The sequence below is a fragment of the Branchiostoma belcheri genome, unplaced genomic scaffold, assembly GCF_001625305.1.
Source record: "Branchiostoma belcheri isolate BF01 breed outbred unplaced genomic scaffold, Haploidv18h27 scaffold3, whole genome shotgun sequence".
Taxonomy (NCBI): Eukaryota; Metazoa; Chordata; class Leptocardii; order Amphioxiformes; family Branchiostomatidae; genus Branchiostoma; species Branchiostoma belcheri.
The window spans coordinates 7,167,955-7,186,583 of record NW_017803909.1 but is presented as its reverse complement, the minus strand read 5'-3'; the positions used below and the strand labels follow the sequence as shown (position 1 = coordinate 7,186,583).

Below are 18,629 nucleotides of genomic sequence, written 5' to 3'. Positions count from 1 at the left end.
GCTTGGGCGATTGATGTTTACTATTTGATACGCTGAGTTTGTTCCGATCCGTGTGATTCCAATAAACATCTCACATAACTACGAACTAGTTGGAAGAATGATAGATGCATGAATGCCTGTGTATGATTTAACAAACAAAATCTGACGCTATTATAAAAACTGCCAGACGCTCTTCTCCGCTGGAACAACGCAAGCTGGAGGTCAATGACCTGCGGTCGAACACGTAATGTGTATCGTCAACATTTTCTGCAAGGCATGACTTCGCCGAAGAAACCACTTTTTAAAATTTTAAGCTTTAAATGCTTCGACTCTGTGGCCAAAAATAACGAAGTTTGATATTGTCCCTGTTTGCAAGGACGCTATATGTTGTAGAAGCTCCTTGCTGTTTGTGATTATCGATTCAGAACTACGTGATACATTTTAGAGCGAGGCATTTTCCCATAGCCCGGCTACACGCACATATTATACTTGATCGACAGGCGTTTCCCTTTGAAGAAGTTGCCGCCCCTGCCGTCGGCGCCAACAGTCTAGCTGGGCTGCTCCAATATGATTTCGCCCGTCTTCGTTACAAACACGATCTTCACCGACTATAACCGAGGCTCTGTGATTGGTGTCTATGTGACAAATTTATATTCGCCTATCTTCGTTACAGTTCCGATCTTTACCGACTATATGTATAATAATACAGTATAATCTACTAACGTTACTAGTATTATCTAGGTTCTCTATTCGAGCTAGTGTACGTGTATAGATTCAGGCGTTCGTTTGTTGTTGCTGACGGAAGACTCGTGGTAATATTCAGAGTCGAACTAACGTTTTTGCATATGAGAATTAATATTATTGTGCCAAGCGCGAAGCATAATTCAAGGGTTCTTTACGCCCCATGGCTTTGTTGACACGCATCAAAAATTGATACATTTCGTTCGCCACGCTGTTGGGCCGGGCGTTCCCACGCACGTCGCCATAGTAACAGCACGTAGCAGCAGCGGCACTGGTAGACTCCCTGGCGCCGCAGACCACGTGGCGTTCCGGCGCGCCAATCACAGCGCGCAGACGGGGACCCGCCCACCAGACTGGCCGCAGAAGAGTTGAGACTCCGCCCAGAGACACCGCCTGAAGATTGTTAGACGACAGTAGCTTGTTCCGCCCTGCACGGCCGGCGCGGCTTTGTAATTTTCTTGTCCCGATTTCATCCCAAAATTTTTCACAGAGTCAACTTTTATAGTCTGAGAACAAATGAATCTGCGTCAAATTTTGCATAAACACGTCAAGTTCGGGTTGTCCCGTACCGTGTTTATTTATTTTTCGGGTGCGTTGCCGTTTTTTTTTTTGGCAAAAAAATCGACTCCATTTTCATCGCACCCACTACATCGCACCCTCTACATCCTCGCGCAGGTTTATTCAAAACTACACAAACAATACATGAATCTGTTCCTTACAAATGTATTTCTCAATATATCCGAATCCAAGATCGCTATATTTACAAATTGTACGATTTTTCACGATCAAAATTGTCCGGCATTTCTGGACGCACGTTACGAAGCGCTCCCTCCCACTCGAGTGCAACACACGTCCACCGCTACGAACCCTCTGCATTCTCGCCAATCCTCGCGCTAATTAACTCAAAACCACACAAACTACATACGAAACTGTTCCTTAGAATGTATATTTTAAACATCTAAATCCCCAGAATGGTAACTTTGCGAATTGTACGAAATTTTACGGTTAAAAAACTGGATTGGTTGTTGCTCGGAAGCCAGCGGCGGCGTGGGGTACCGGTGACGGACAAAGAGTAAAATTATGTATTTCTTTCAAAATGCTGTTTTGTTTTGTACGACCAAAAATAGACTATTCTAGTAAATAAATTCAGGACTGAAAGAATCTTTCGGGAATACATATATACTGTATTTGTATGTGGGTTTATTGTGTATTTGACACAATTTTGGCGTTCATTCCACCGGGAAGTGTTCCGCGATCAGCGTGGGTTTCAAAACAAGAAACACAAGATCAAGAAACAAAGCTCCCGCTAATTAGAACCCTGTAACAATTCAGACCACAGCGATCATGTTTTCGATAAATACATTTGTGTACATGCACGTTTCAGAGAGGTAGAAATCTTAACTCAATCTATTAAACCACATTCTAGCTCAGGAATTTACGATCTTCACACTGTTGGTTAAAAAATATCGGCAGATCTCATGAACATTTTCACTCCGCGCTATAGAAAATGTAAACAAACCGGGTGTGATCTTTCTCCGCCCACGGCGCGGGTGGCCTGCATATGAAAAGGACGTATTTCTGCGGAAACGCGGCCTTACGCAGGGGTGTTCTGCGGAACTTTCGCAAAGTTCTGCGAAAGTGCTCTCAGGTGCACTGCGGGAAGCCGTGCGGAATACCGCGGTACGTCCTGCGAAATACCGCAGAACGCCGTGCGTAAGATTGCGGAACGCCGTGCGTAAGATTGCGGAACGTCATGCGGAATATTGCGGGACGTCCTGCGGAATATTGCGGGACGTCCTGCGGAATATCGCGGTACGTCCCGCAGAACTTGATGCGTATTTCGTGGCCTGTACTGTAGCTACTCTCTAAGCAGAGGTTTGGGATTTGGGTTAATTTTGGTGTGTTTTTAGACTGGAATTTTTCTTTCACCCAACCCAAAGAAAAATTCCAGTACAAAAAAGAAACCCTATTAAAAAAGGCTAAAAACACACCAAAAATAACCCAAACCTCTGCTTGGAGAGTATGGTATAACTAGAGACATGGATTACTCATGACATGATGTACATGATGATGTAGCTGTAAGTAACAAAGCCGACTCATAAAAAATTCAGGACCAATCTGGTAACCAATAGCGTGTGAGTGTGGTTTAAAAATGAGCTCCCAGATTTCCCTGTGTGCTAAGTACCTGTGCCACAGCCTGGGGTCACATGACTCATGCCACCGCCCCACCATTAACCCTTACCTTTATTTCCCTGGATGGTTGTAAGCTCTATTATCATGACAGCGTGTTCCATTTGGCTTCAATGACACATGTAAGGCCACACCAATAAAATCTGTGGGTCCTCAGACTTATAACTAGGGTGTTCAGGTCAAAAATTGTCTTTTGTCCTAGGATGTTGATTATCATGTCATATGATAGGGCCAGTTATGACAATTAAAATGGTTTTTATTTCATCTTTACATGATGTATGGTTGAGGAGTTACAAGAATTTCATTTCTTAGAAAACAGGGATTTGGGTCACAAGAATATGACAGAAAAAAATGCCAAGCTGGAAGATGATCATATCTAAATTTGATAGGAATCTTTATCTTGGAGCACACTGGCAGATAAGTATGAACTGCACCTTTAAAGTTTAAGGTCATGTTTGTGTATTAAGGATGGCATCATGTCTGTAGTTTTCAAATGTTATGTTAGAAAAGATATAGCTTAAATTCTGATTTGGCATTGACCAAACATCCAACAGAAACACCAAAAAGCATTTGCTCAGAAACCATGGTTTCACGCAGATGCAGTGTATCCTGCTGAATACAGTTTCTCAGACAGAATACTAGTACCTTGATGTTGATACCTCGCCAAAATGTCAATCCAGAACCAAGAATATAAATTGGAGTGGCCTAAGCAAGGCAATCATGGCCACTGTCACTTTGTCACACCCAAACACAGACATCGTTTGGCAGATCAGCCATAATTGTCTGGGCTACTTTGCATCACACACTGGTCATATATCCGTATCAATGTCAGAGAAACGATCCTCATTTGCGAAATAATCAGACACAATCAGCGCAATCTATTAAGCCGACGAAGATTGCCTGAACAAATTTACAGAACGTGCCGAATGAGAAATGTATATTTCAGCTGCAGAAAAGATTGATTAAAACTGGCACCTGAGACTGTGGATTTTTTTACCATTTACAACAATTGGCTTTGCACACGTGCCTGCGGCATAAACTTTCATCTAAAAAAATCCCAATGGTCCTATGGAATATTCAACTAAAAACCCACCGATTACAGTAATCATTACAATGGACTTGTACATAAAGCCCAAGGCTACACTCTTCCCTCTGTAGGATCTCCTTTTAGGTACATATAAATTATAATGTCTATATTGTTTCCTTCCCAATTTTTTATACAGTGGGCCGACAAGATATGATGATGATGATACCCAATTCTTGAATAGAAGCCTATACCCTGTCCTCTTGAATAAATGAAAGTTTATTGCAAATACATGCCAGAGGGCTAATTGCAGTTACAAACAACATAAGAAAGAAAATACAGTGGTATGTGAGACTATATCTACGTCTAACATTATACTATATTCTACAACATGCATGGTACAAGATTTACTGGGTTTGAGTTCTTCTTTTTAGGCAGTGGAAGACAAATTTACCCACTTCTTCTATAATATGTGGGTTCTTTAATTTTTAGAAAGACTTTTTTCAAGCGAATAGGATTTCTAACTCGATAAGATTATATCTCGAGCTACCTTTACATCACACCGCTGTGCTTTGTATGTTTGATATTCTGTTCAAGCCCCACAACATCCTGTCTGTCTGTGTGTGGACCGGGACCAGACTGTCTCTTACGGATGGACAACTCCAGCTTATTGTGTCACCACATCCAGGACATGCTGCACTGTTCATGCAAGGTGAACATGGCTGGAAATAGCACGTCGGCAGAACGCACTGCACCTGCCGAAAACCCTGATTTTTCACAGTTTTTGTTGGATGTTTGGATCGGAACTTTGCCTGTTGCAGACAATATCTTTTCCGACATAACATTTTGGAACTACAGATGGAGTGTTAACCTTATGTGCGCGAATACGACCTTATATGAGACGTTCTGCCGAAGTACTATGCACAATACATTACGGGTTCCATGCAGGTGCAGTACGTTCTGCCGATGTGCTCTGCAAACACTTTTTCAGTCATTGTTGCACAACTTTGAAAACTTGAGAATAACTAACAAATTCTGCATATGGTTCGTATTGACAATATCTGTATCATAGATCTTTTAATAAACAATCCTGTATCCGCCTACATTCATACAATTACCAAGAATTGAGAGGAAGTGGAATGTGCACTTTTTATATATCACTTATCAGATAATATTACGTTTGTGAACATGTGACCTGTACTAGTCCAAGGGTACAAAAATGTACAATCAAGATCTTCATTATCATTGAAGGTTCTACATTTGTACAGTTCTGTTGACCTAATTAAAAAGAACAAGACAAAACTTTTGCATGATAATCTTTCCTTTTATCTGAGTAAAATATCTCAACTAAGGCTGTTTGATACCTTTCTTACATGGATTTAATATCAACTAATATTAGTCACTGCCTTTGAGAGAAATCTGAGAAACAATGACATCATTCCGATAAAAAATTCATAAAGCGAAACTGTCACATTTTGGGGAAAGCTTATTAGCATGAAAAGAATAACACATCTCCTTCCATTCCCCTGAGGGAGGCATGCACATAATCATTTGTTTGATTCTGCTGGGTGCAAATCCTAATATCGTATAAACTTCTTCATTGTCGCCTCTTCAACATAAGCAAACAGGACTCCTGCTTGGTATGCAGTGGGAACTCTTCCTATTTAGCTTCACCATCAGTACAACACTGGAGGCATCCTAATAAGGGAAACCATGGCTGCTTTCAGCTGTCACTTATAACAACAATGTGTCAATCACCTCTTCAAATACAGTAGCTCACCTCTCATGCCAGAAAGTGCTCAAAGAACTTGATTAGAAGAGAGTTATGATAAACTGACTGATAAGGCCACACCAATTTAATTTCCTGATTAACGGATTCGCTCGCTTCATTTTTTTCTGATTTGCAAATAAAAATAAAAATTCAGAATCAACTGCAAAATGCTCATATTTTGCCCTGAACAGTTGAAAACAGTCCTTTTCTTCCTAGTTAGTATTACAGTTATCCCATCTTTCAATGCAATGGTATCATTAAAAGTTAAAAATTCTTTGTTTAAATTTTGAACCAGCCTGGTGTGTTGGCTTCATGGCTCCTATCGCACCATTTTGGGCCATAATAGGATGCCTAGACCTGTTTTTATTATTTTTTTTCGCCCGCCCGCTCCATTATTTTTCTAGAAAAATCCGTTAACCAAGAAGTTAAATTGGTGTGGCCTAATGCTGTATAAATACAGAGGAGACCAGTGATTTGGTATTGTACAGGCACTTTTGAAACCTGAAAGTGCATTGACCCTTCGGTTAGCACAAATAAGCCAAGACTCTTCTTCTAGACTGGCAAAAATGTTCAGGAAACGGACAATTACTGGAAGATTAGCCCTATTGTTTGCATAAGAAAAATGTCTCAATGGTGAAACTGTCTTCTTATGAAGGATATACCACACATATATCTGCATGTATTCCAATCAATTTATACCATCAAGCAGACATGGAATTCAAGAGAAAGTACAAGCCAGACATCTGACTCCAAGTGTAAGAAGCCTCCCACAGAAATATATAATTACTTAAACCAACCATTGTGACAACCTACATCAAAATACTTACGAAGAATACCCAAGGATATTTTTGGTTCCTAAAAATCCCTCGAAGTAGTCCCTCCTCATGCCAATGCACAAAAGACTGAGTATAAGGACGAGACAGATTGATAATTATTTTCTTATTGGCTTACCTCACACAGTATGAAGAGAAGAAACACTTTTTGTGTCGCCGCTATTTTAAAGCTTGTGCCTAATGTTTAATACTGACAAGGTGACAACCTAGAAAACATGCAACAACACCTAATCTCATAATATAATGATATGCATTCCCCTTTGTCACCAGAGGAATCTACTATCTTTCCTACCTGTTTTCTATGCATATTATTGTTAATTTGCTTAGTGATTTAATCACTTTCACGTCTGTGGCATAAGATATGCACCAGAAATGAATTCTCCAAAAAGCAGACTATATTATTATCTGCTGTATGCTTACCAAACTTATGGAAATTTTTAAAAAATGGTGAAAAAGTTTTTAGACCTATAAATAAAAACTATTTTTGATATGTTATCTGTTGAAATTTGGCATAGATGGCTAGTTTGTTATCTACACCATGCCCCCCTCCCGCCAAGCACAGTTCACACCTAAGTGTCAAAACCAACACACTCGCCATATTCAAATGCAGCAGCAAGTATTTGAATTTCCTGACAAACAGAAGGGAAGGGTCATGTGAGCGGCCATGCCCAATGCTAACTCACTGGGCCCTATTCAAATGCATCTTTGCTTTGTGTTTTCTTTCAAAGAGCAGTAAAATATATTATAATAACAATACTGATAATCAAATTTGTTTAAGTTGGCTTTAAACCCTTTGCTAGTGTTGCAGTGATAATTTCTATTCTATTGATGACTTTGAAAGCATTTCAACAAAATCAACTTATAAGACATCACTGACTAAAATTTATATTACACAAAACAAGAGTCTTGTTTTTGCGTAAAACTTCTCTATTTTCTAGAGTACAGGTCATGCCTGTCCTATTTAGCAATAGAAAAATCTCACAGAAAAAAAGTTTCAAGCACGTCCACAGAAAAACACAGGAAATACCATATTACATGTACATGTACTATACTTCTATGTCTACATCGTAGCTATTAGCAACAGCTAGTTACTCAGTAACTGGAGTACAAAACAGTTACACTTGTGCAAATACTTGTACTCTTTTGTTTCAAACAACAACACTGAACAATTATTTCTACCAACTGATGATAGAGTCCACCTTTATAGAAGTTTGGAACAGAGCCATATGGTGGATACAGTACAGCTGCTATGTTGTCTCATCTTCTCTACATGGTGCCCAAAAACACAAAAGCCCAGACTAACATAAATGTCTTTATGGAACACTTCAAAGGGACATGGAACCGAGTATTGTTTGCGTCGGTAGCATGACAGTTTTTGGGTGCATCCTACCATTCTGTTATATATAGTGTTGGGTGACATTAATCAAGCAGACAGAACTGGTACATGGGCCCCCTGCTGTGGTTTAGTTCACAAAACCAGCGCTGTGGCATCCTACCAGATCCCAAAACGGCATCACAACCTTCCAAAAATACACCCTCTCGACCCGTGAACTTGGCGCCTGTATATTTTCTACAGTCCCAGCCACAAGTAGCTAACTACACATACCAGGCTACGCTGATAACAGAATTGAGATATAGAAATTATTTAGTATGACAAGGGTTGCTTTTCTAGTTCGACCCCATTTCCACAGCCCACCAAATGCCAAACCGTGCGATGACCATATAAGAAGCTCGAGTTCTTTGGGGCATGAGTATATGGCTATGGGGATCTGTGTTATCTGACCGCATGGGCTAATGCGTGCCCCTTCATGTCAGGAAAGGGAAAACAGATCGGTAAGTTATGATGTCCCAATGTTATCAGTCGTTAGCAGTACCGGAAACCTTACCTCACATTGCACAGATCCTGCGGTTGACATCTTTATGCCTGCCCTCCAGAAAATCTGCCTCTGTCCTTGCCAATCAGCAAAATTTGAGACTATTACGCCTAAAACCCTTCTCGTTAATCAAGTACATCAATGAGGTTTTTATATCTGATAACACAGGAGAAAGTCTGTGGAGAATTGAGCACAAAACAGGTCTATAGTAGAGTATATACCAGCCACCCACACCAAGTCCCAAAAGACACACCAACAATCGCTCGCCATCGCAAACCAATGAGATCATTCCCTCAGAGATTGGTCTATCCTATCAACATCTACTTTCTTATGCCAACAATCTCTACAACCTACACAGCCTACATAATTAAGTCTCTTAACCCCGGTGCCCGCAAAACCTTTTAGAAAATGAACTTGGCAACTGCTTCCAACCTGTTCCTTTGAAATTATACCGGCAACCACCTTTCGAGGGCTTTGGATATATTTCATCAGTGATAGCAACTGGCCCTATTGGCCTTTCCTCCATGGATAATTTGCAGACTAATAATAACTCATATGCTTGTATGTTGCTCCTTGTATTCTGCCCATTTGTTATTGTTACCCTTTTGGCGACACACGGATATCCAAAGACAGCCCTTAATTACGTTACCATGGCAGCAGCGAATGGGGAATGCGATTATAGGAATCAGCAAGCAGTGTTTTGGTTGGAAAGAGACGTTTTCAATCAGGACTTTACCCTCTAAAATATCCTCTCTTTCTTCTGAATATTACAGTTAAATTTATCAAAATTGGCGATAAATTTAAAAGGGGAGCAATATTTTTTGCAACCTAGAAAACAGACCACGGTGCTTGTGTTATCGTCTAGTTTCCTTGCTGTAAGGACTACAGGTAAGAAAATACTAAATGCGAAACCTGATAATCAAATTGTTTCTAGTTGAGACTACATGAGAATTCCTGGCATACCGCTTCGATAAGCATTGACAACATATACTAAGGACCCAAGATTAACTTCACATTCCAATTGGGTTACATCAACCAAGCTGAGTTATTGCAAGAACCACAGATTTTTGTGTTTTCTAAATGTTTCGTTTCCAGTAACAGTAACCTTGAATGTTTCTTTGAAAATATCTATCTTTTGACAGCTGGAGTGACCCTTGTACGCACTTAACTCTGCCAACATACCAATGTTGTTCTCTTTCCCAGAAAAGGCCATGACATAGAACCAAAAAGGTTCAACACACAACCTTCTCCCTTTCTTTCCAAGAAAGGGCATTAAGGTTTCGGGTCTAAGAAACTATGACAACACAGCCAAACAGGCATTGTAACATTGCAATGTTTAGACCTTGATGTTGAACCTAAAAACCTTATGCAAGGTTCAGAACCCATTCTTACATGAAGTTACCATCTTTCCAAGAAAGGGCCCTCAGATAGAATGTTTATGAACAGTAAACCAACCAATATCGCCACTTTCCCAAGAAACAAAAAAGATAGTTGCCATCTTTTCAGATCAGAAACCAAGAATTATCATGAAAGTTTATTTGTCTTGGTAGTAACCATAGTAAAAATGTTGAACTTTATTCCAACACATAATTATCCTGATGAAGGCAATAGTGGTCCCTGAAAATTTTATCTCTCTGTAAATTGTGTGTTGGAATAAAGTTCAACGTTTTTCTACAAAAACCAAGAAGTTAAAAAGTTTAGTATTAAGATTGCCAACCTACCAATGATGCTCTGAATGCTCCCATCCTTCTGCTATCTTGTCTTCCCTACTACTGAGGAAGCCAGAGTTTTTGCAGTTTCAGGAAGTATCAGTGACTTATTTGCCAGGAATTAACAATTTATCTAGAGAAGATCAGGGTTGAGTGGGGATATCCAGCTTTCCAAGCTGTTCAAATCTGCAGCAATGTTTATTCATGAATCATATACTAACATCCTGGGATGTGCAGTCTACATGTGCTTCTTGTTAGAACTCTTGGTGGGTGGGGTTGGTGGGGAGGTTTTGCGCAATAAGTAAATGTCACGTTTGCTTCTGAAACTGTGACAGGAAATGGTGTTACCTCTTGTCCAAACCACAACATGCCAGTTTCTTTGTAATCTCTACATTTCTGACTCTTCACTTTTGGCAAAACAAATTCAAAAAAACTTTTATGATGCTACACCAATTTAATTTGTTGTTTCTTGGATTTGCCCTGTAAATTTTTGTCTGATTTGCCTAAAAAATAAGAGATTTTAGGTTCTGAATTAACTGCAAAATGCTAAATGAAAGACATATTTTGGCACCAACGGTAGAAGAAAGTCTTTTTTTATTTCTAGTTGTTAAAATTGTATAATGTAACAATGCAACTTTGTTTCATTACAAGTTGAAAGTCTATTGTTTTGATTATAAACCAGCCTGGTATGTTGACTTCAAGGCTCATATCATAAGGCTATCATGGAGTGCCTTGGCCTGTTTTTTTTTTGTTTCGCCCTGTCACTTAAATTTTTTTCTGAAAAAATCTGAGAAACAACAAATTCAATTGGTACGGCCTAGGGATATAAAAAAAATGAAAAATTTTTTTGTGTTTTGGCTAGAATTGTAAATGGCATATGGTAAGCAACAGTTGATAAGGAGGTGGCAGGCAGCCTTCCGTCTGGCCCCTGGCTGTGTAGCCCAGCTCTGCGTCTCCGCTGGTGTAAAATGGCTTTACTGCTCCTTCGTTAGCATAACAGGGACAGACAATGGGTGCTGATGACGTGGCACACTTCCCATTCACCCACTATCTCACAGGCAGGTGCCAAGTGGGCCCACAACAAAGGAAGGGGCCAAAGTGTGACCAAAAACCCTAATTGATTTGTCTGACCCCCCCTCTACCACTATAGAGCAAACTTTTGCATAATCCCTGTGTTCTGAATCAGAACGAAGAAAAACAAAACTGTGATGTTTTCCTATCGAGATGTTTATATTCATAATATCATAGCTGGCTACTGAATCATATTCCAGCCTATACAGCTGCCAAACTGCTAGAGGAAGGAACTTTCCATATGGATTATCGTTAACGTCTCAAACTTTGACACAATTCCAATGTCCAGTTTTCCATACAATATGAAGTTCCAAGTAACCATCACAGCCAATACTATCATTGGAAAAGGTGGGACATTACATGGTTTACAGGAGAAGTCAAACCCTTCAGTTCAGACATAGTTTTAGACATAGTTTTAGTTCTAGACAGCTACCTTTCATCATGTAGACTCTTGTTATTTTATACTTTGTTTCAATGTTCTTTTACGATTTGTAATTTGCAATTTGCAATAAACTTTTCATCATTTTACAAAAGCTAGCTAGTAAGCTGATTGCTCAATCTGCAAGACCAAACTTGTCATGCCATCCTAAGAATAACTTGTTGCTAAACAAGACTCACGGCAACATTCTGACATGCTACATAGTCAGCAAGGCAAACCCCAAGAGGGACACATATCTGGTCTCAGACTGCTTATTTCCGCCACACTGCAAGATTCCTTGGGACTACCCAAATCCCTTCAACTTGGGAATTTCGTTTGACCTCACACTTCAAGGTCGACGAAGCTAGTACACCTTATAAGCACTAATCACACAGTCCTTTGAAGTAATAAAGACCCCAAATCTGGACTAGACCCAAGGTCTGTAAAGTAACAAGGCTGGGTGTACAGTACATGTACATTGATTACAGATAACACCTGTCCAGTCCACAATAGCTTACTGTGCTGGTAGTGTGTGTGCGGAGGTTAAATGGCTAAGGTTAACTTGTCCTGATGAATGATGATGCTTATCTACACAGAATGCCTACAGGGAGGTCGCTAGCTCACTTTTCTGCTGCCCAAAGAAACCTTGAGAGAAAAAACAATGCCATTTCCTGCTCCACCTCTTTTCACATGTTTGAAGATGACCTAACCTTGATCCCGATTTTTCTCCAGTGCTTTTTCTACAAGATTTATATTGCCTTGAATTATCACTTCAACTTTGAACTTGGTTTGCTGTTTTTAGAAGGAATATTTGGTGCATGAAAACTAATCAGAATCTGTTGTGTTTTATTACAGAAAACATGAGAGGTTTGCAAAGTACGTGTACCTGCCTGCCTAAATGGGGGCCTGCATGGGGGGTCCTGACGACGCTCTAAGCTGAATTCGGAAATCTCTCGATTACGCTTTACGATAAATTCCAAGCGGCTACAACGTACTACGTAGAATTAAAACGGCGAATACACTCTACGCCAAATGCACCAATTACACTCTACGTTGAATTAGAGCGGTCCATCTATGCTTTACGTGGAACTAAAACAGCCGATTACGCTCTACGGAAAAGGGCATGCAGGCCCCCCTTAATAGCGTCACCTCTGCTCTTGACATCCCCAATACAATATGGTCCATGTTTTCCTTTACTTAGTCTATGGCCAAATCCTGTATCACATCACCAGCATTAGCAGTCACTGGACGCTGACACCGAAAGGCCCAGATCACTCAAGCATCAACACAGTTATGTTAGACAATAATGTTCTGATACGGGATACGGCATTCGGTTCTTAGGTTATCTGCGTTTGGTTCTAGAGATGTCTGAGTGCCTACCCCGCCCTGTTTCTTCTAAACAATGCCAGAGACAGCAGTCTGCTTTGTATTTACTTGTAACCTGCCACAGGATACTGAAAAATTTTGTGAAAGGCAGAGGTCTTTGATGTGGGAGAAGGAAAGAGAAGAATTTGAAGGAGAAAAACCACATGAAAGGATTGATATAAGGGCGGGGACATCTCGAAATACAGTCCAGTGGAGGGTGATTCAACAGTGTGGGACAGAAAAGATTATTATCGCCTTTGAAGTGCTTATGTATGCTAAGTCAACATCTAAAGCAAGTACCCACATGTCCAGAGTACAAGCTGAGTCTCTCAACGATATCAAATTTTTATCACAAAATAAGCAGTACAACATTCTTTCATGTGAAGTATTAATGTCCACAAAAGACTGGTAGATTATGTAAGCAACATGAGGTACATATGTTACAAAATTCATACGTCAAACTAAACTCTCAATGCTCTACCCAGTGTGTTTCCATCTACGTACATCTACACATTTGTGTTAGCTTTAGCAGACGTCAGCAAAGAAAGGGTTTCAACATATATACTAGTCTACAGGGCTTGAAATACTGGGTGCATGTGCACCTTAATGCACCCAAATTTGGAGCTGTGCACCCAAGTTTTTTCTGTAGTTGCACCAGTGCACCCAGTAGGTTTACTAGTACATGTGTCAAATGTATAGTGGTAGACAGCCTATTCTTAAGTATTCTTAACTATACTTTTCTTTACATTAAACATAATTAGTTTTTGCTGACATTCTCTTTATTTTATCTTACATGGTGCACCCCCCAAAAAATTTTGTGCACCCTAATTTTCTAGATTGGGTACACCAGTGCACCTATTCCCAAAAATGTATTTTGTGCCCTGGTCTATAGTCTATACATTGCGGATACATGATTTTTGGTTACGAAATGTCCTAAATCTGGGACTTCACACGTCTAAGTGAGCAATAGGACAGGAATGTTTGGCCGGCAGGCTTAAGAGATTAGCTGGCAGATTGATTAAATACAACAGGTTATTAACGTTTGTCTGATCTTTCCCCTCTGGTTATTGATTCTTGTCGGGACTGTTTAGTGGGGAGTCCAGATAAATGGGACAGCCATGCTGGACACCATATGTCAGGCGATATCGCTGATAATCGTGTTAATCTAAAAGTTACTAATGGTGCCCCCACCTGCAATGAAGGGTAATCATGAGTAATGTAATCATATAGCTCCTACACAGGCAACACAGAATGGAACACATGATTATGATGTATCAAAATCATTACTAAGATACATGCTGTATTCTTATCAGCCAACATTATAGCACTTTTAGATATTAAATGCAGAAATAATGAAATACCTAAATTCTTCAGAGTTTACAAAATTATATTACAGGTAGCAAGTAGACTAACAAATCAAATTTGTTTGTTATGAATGAAGTGGAACATACTAAAAGCTAATGGGATATTGTTTGTGTAACTTATAGTGCCTTGTAATTCTCAATTATACTATATTTGTGATTCGGATGAGTTTTGTTTTAGAAAGAGAAAGAGCATGCCAGCATGTTGAGTGTTCACGAGAGCCATCTGAGTTTGACATTGTGAATATTTGCAGTAACCCCTTGCCTGAGGTCTGCCAGTGCTTGTGTTCGCGGCTCATTTGGAGCAGGTGTGAGGGGGATACTGTAGACATCTGTTGGACCCTACCTCCACTGAACCACACTACAGGTCACCAGAGTAGCGATGAGCTCCCAGCTGACCTACAGATGTCACTGTTTACAGATATATGTATAAAGTAAACAGTTCCCTACACTTGGGATCCATATGTGCCTGCGATTTCAAGCTCTCACCTGCAGTAATAACCTACCTGTTATGCAAACAGTTATCTTTTCCTGAGTTGTAAAGGGAGACTAAATCTAAACTATGTCAGCTGTGTACTCAAAAAGCAAGGTAAGCACCGCTAGAGAAATGAGCCAACAAATCTTCCTGATGGAGGCGTCCTCACAAAGCGACTCTGCGAAAACACCACCTGTGTAACTCCTATCCGGGCGCTCCCTTGGTGCCAGTTGCACCTGACCATACATAATCTCCCACACATGTGGCTGTTTTCTGATTTGAAATTTAAAACAGGACTGTCACAATCACACAGCCATGCCTGGCTCTGTTGTTACCCCCACACTCAATGGAGGGGTGGTCGCCCTTTGGGGGGGCACGACTTTCTTCAGTTGCCACGGAGACCCGAGCAGCTGCAAGAAGTTGTGCCAACCTTGGATTGCTTGAGAACAATGTCAAGCTGGCGTTGCTGAAGTATATGACACAGACTGCGCTGGTTTCCATCAGCTTTGGATGGCAGGACAATGGTTACTACCTGAAGTACAGTGTTAGGAGTCTAAACATGCATGTCTATTTGTTGATGGTGACTCTGCTCTAGGATTTATGGAGTCCAGACATGAACCTTTTGTACAAAAGTGTCCTGTTCAAGAATCAATTCCTGAATAACTCTAGTGGTGCCAGCGTGATAATCATAACTGTTCAAAGACTTGTCTTCTTTTTTTTTAGCAATTTACAATTGCCAAGTTTCTAACAGCATTTTTCCTTTAATGACATGCTATATCAAAATACAAAACTGACAAAGCAAACAGAATTCACAGACAGTAACTTACTGGCTATATTACTTGTTAAACTGCAACTACTGTAGTTTAGTGTGAGATATGACTTTCAGATTACAACCTAATGACCACTCTGAACACTGGATTAGTGTCATCCTAATCATTCTGGCCTTCTGCTCTTCTCTCTGATCCCTTTCATGAAGCCTAATATCTCTATAATGTCCTATCCAATTTTGCCGAGAGCTTTCTTCAATTCCAGCTAGTTGGACTGGGTTATCATTTTGTAATCTGTGACCCAGTGCTGCTGGCATGTTTCAATTTATTCCTCTTTAAAATCTGAGTTCTCATTTCATGCACACTGCCTCAGGCAGCATTGTTATTGCATGCGAAATGAGATCAAGAGTGGCCGCTGAGCCCTATAGCATGGGTATGGAGAGCGCATTTTACTTGTTGGAATGGTGATCTCATTTTGGTACTGAATGAATTAGAGTGGATTCTGCCCCAGGCTACTTGCTGTCTGCTTTGCCACCAGAAGAGATGTGATAAAGGGGGCTACTGTGCGCCCGGCGGAGGCTTTGTCGCTGCCTTCCAGGACTATTATTTAGCCTTTCCTGTTTTGGGGGAAAAGTAGAAAACTTGTCTGACAAACATTACTGGTGTTGGAAGGTACCCATTGACGGATGTGTCAAACTAGACCCAAAAGTGGGAGATTGTGACCCATTTTACGACTAAAACTATGAACTGTAAAGTACTCCACTTTTCCCCATTACAGTGTAATTCAGTACAATAGAAGTTGTCAATAAGACTACATCATTCAATCGAGAGGCCACAACTGAGAATGAAATATTATCTGATATGAAACTACAAATATACAACTGATTTGACGTGACTAGTATGTGTATGTTAGTAGGCCATCATACGGAAATTGAAAATAAAACTGAAATCCATTTCATCCATTTACTTTTAGCGTACCCAAACGGTGACCATGCACTGGTGGACATTTTTACTCATGGATAGCCACTGTGGCATTACGGGGTCATAAACAATGTAAACTCTCGTGTTTACCGTGTTACGCGTATGTGAAATTGTGCCAAATTGAATCAAACCCAAATATGTAATAACACCAAAGTGTTGACCCAGAACAGTAATGATGTTGTTGTTGTTCTACATGTCCATTTGCCCAGAAAAATTATGTCAAAGTTGGTACAGGGTCAGTTCACAACTGTAGAACCACCGACAAATTTATATACTGCTAAATATCAACATCCTAAGATGTAAAGAAAGTCAAGGTTAGAGAGGAGACAGGAAAATGTCTGGACGGTAGTCAGGAATCGGCAGTGACTAGTAGGTACAGAGGGTGGGGACGGCTGGATAGAGTGTCGAAAACGACTTCCCACACAGGAAGAGAGGACTGTTCCCCCGGAGTGGCATACCAACCCACTACAAACAGGCAGGGGCGACTGTTGACTCAATCCCAAACACGGCCAGGGTCGGTCAGAATGCCAGAAATCGCTGGGGGAGGGGCGGGAAGTCCTCCGACTTGTGATTCACAGCAAGACCCCGATAAAAAAAATACCACATTTTCCCCAAATATAACCTTAATTTAGTATAAACTATAGATAAAATACTGACTTAATCGTGTAACGTAGCCACAAAAGTTCAGAATGGTTTACATTTTTTTTAAACGCAAGAGTAGAGTTTGTTTACAACTGGTCGAGTGGATATGTCTGCCCCCCTCCCACAAAGTTTGACTTCCACTGTTGCTCGCTCGAACCGTTGCAACAACAGCTTTCTTAAACTCGAAAACCAGTGAAAAACAGGACTATAGTGGCCTGGGTTTGGTCAAAACAGACGGCAGTGAATCAACAGGATTCACACAAAGGCAGGACAACCCCAGTCAAATGTAAATCGGCAAGGGACGGTCGCTTTTATTCCAGGTCATTCAAACCGCCCTGTTGTTTTGCAGACATGTGCGGGACTTACCGGGGCAGATGTCATGGTCCTCGGCTTGCTTCCAGCTAGCCACTGCTAGCGTCTTCGTCCACAGTTCAAATATCACAAACGTAGAACCTCCTCGACAACTCTGAAGGCTTTTCCCGGTCCAGAAATAACCAGCAACAGTCCAGGAATAGAATGAAACCTTCCCCGAGTCCAGGCAAACTTTCTGAGTCCAAGAGGGAATAAATCCGACACACGAACCGCACGGCTTCAGAAAAAGATCACAGCACGGTTGGACGCAGAAGCCGTACACTGTCCGAGAGACATATCCAGTCGCTGTGTCTGCTGTTTCTCCACTTCTCCGGGGGCGTTAAAGGTGAGGAAAGTAGCTGTCCGGCAAGTTTCCTGTCTTGCCAAGTCGGACACAACAACCTCGACCCGCCTTTGCCTCAAACCCAAACTGACTGAGTAGAGCTTGCACGACTGGAAATCCTTACAGGGAGGAAAGAACTTCACTGATCACTGCTAGTGATTTCCAAATACTACTGTATTTTGAGTATTAGTGAATGAAAAAAGACTTTTTTTAAATAATTACTACTATTCCTTTGGACACTGAAAAAAATTTCGTCATTTTTTTTCCAGAGATAATGTTCTAACATTCGAAAGTATGGATATTTGGGGACTTCCCAACCAAAATCTTTCCTCCTTTTGATTTAAAATTTGCATAATTATTTTCAGGACATTCCTCCCCTGGGACCCGGATGTGTGGCCATTGGCGCGCACGCTGACCAATCAGCGCCATGGCAATGACGTCACCTAAGGTTTGGTTAGCGAAAGCCTTGCGTCATTCAGGTGAGTAAAGGTCTTCCCAAATTTGGTTTTATAACGAGTAGGCGTATTTAGATAGATAAAGACGTTTACTTCGAGACACTACTGTTCTTTTTTGTTGTTTGCCGTCTTGCCGAAACTCAATTCCCATTTTTACTTTCAAGGCGATATTGAACCGTTGCTTCCGTGAGGGCCCAAAAAATTTGCACAGATCATTTCGTTTGAATGTTCTAATAATGTCGTTCGCACCGCGGTTTTGAACAACAACAAGGTACCCGT

General features: G+C 40.7%; 1 protein-coding gene across 2 annotated transcripts in view; it reads right to left on the bottom strand.

Annotated features, from left to right (window-relative positions):
- The window catches only part of LOC109473772 (breast cancer anti-estrogen resistance protein 1-like), a 44,594-nt gene extending 26,585 nt beyond the window's left edge, over positions 1 to 18,009 (bottom strand). The window contains exon 1 of one of the 2 annotated variants that reach the window (XM_019773810.1): positions 17,568 to 18,009. In XM_019773810.1, the coding sequence (XP_019629369.1) occupies positions 17,568 to 17,582 (15 nt within the window). In that variant the 5' untranslated portion in view covers positions 17,583 to 18,009. Of the gene's footprint in view, positions 1 to 10,133; positions 10,250 to 17,567 lie in introns of those variants that run through there. The other variant, XM_019773809.1, reaches the window with a different exon arrangement.
- Positions 18,010 to 18,629: the final 620 nt, after the last annotated feature.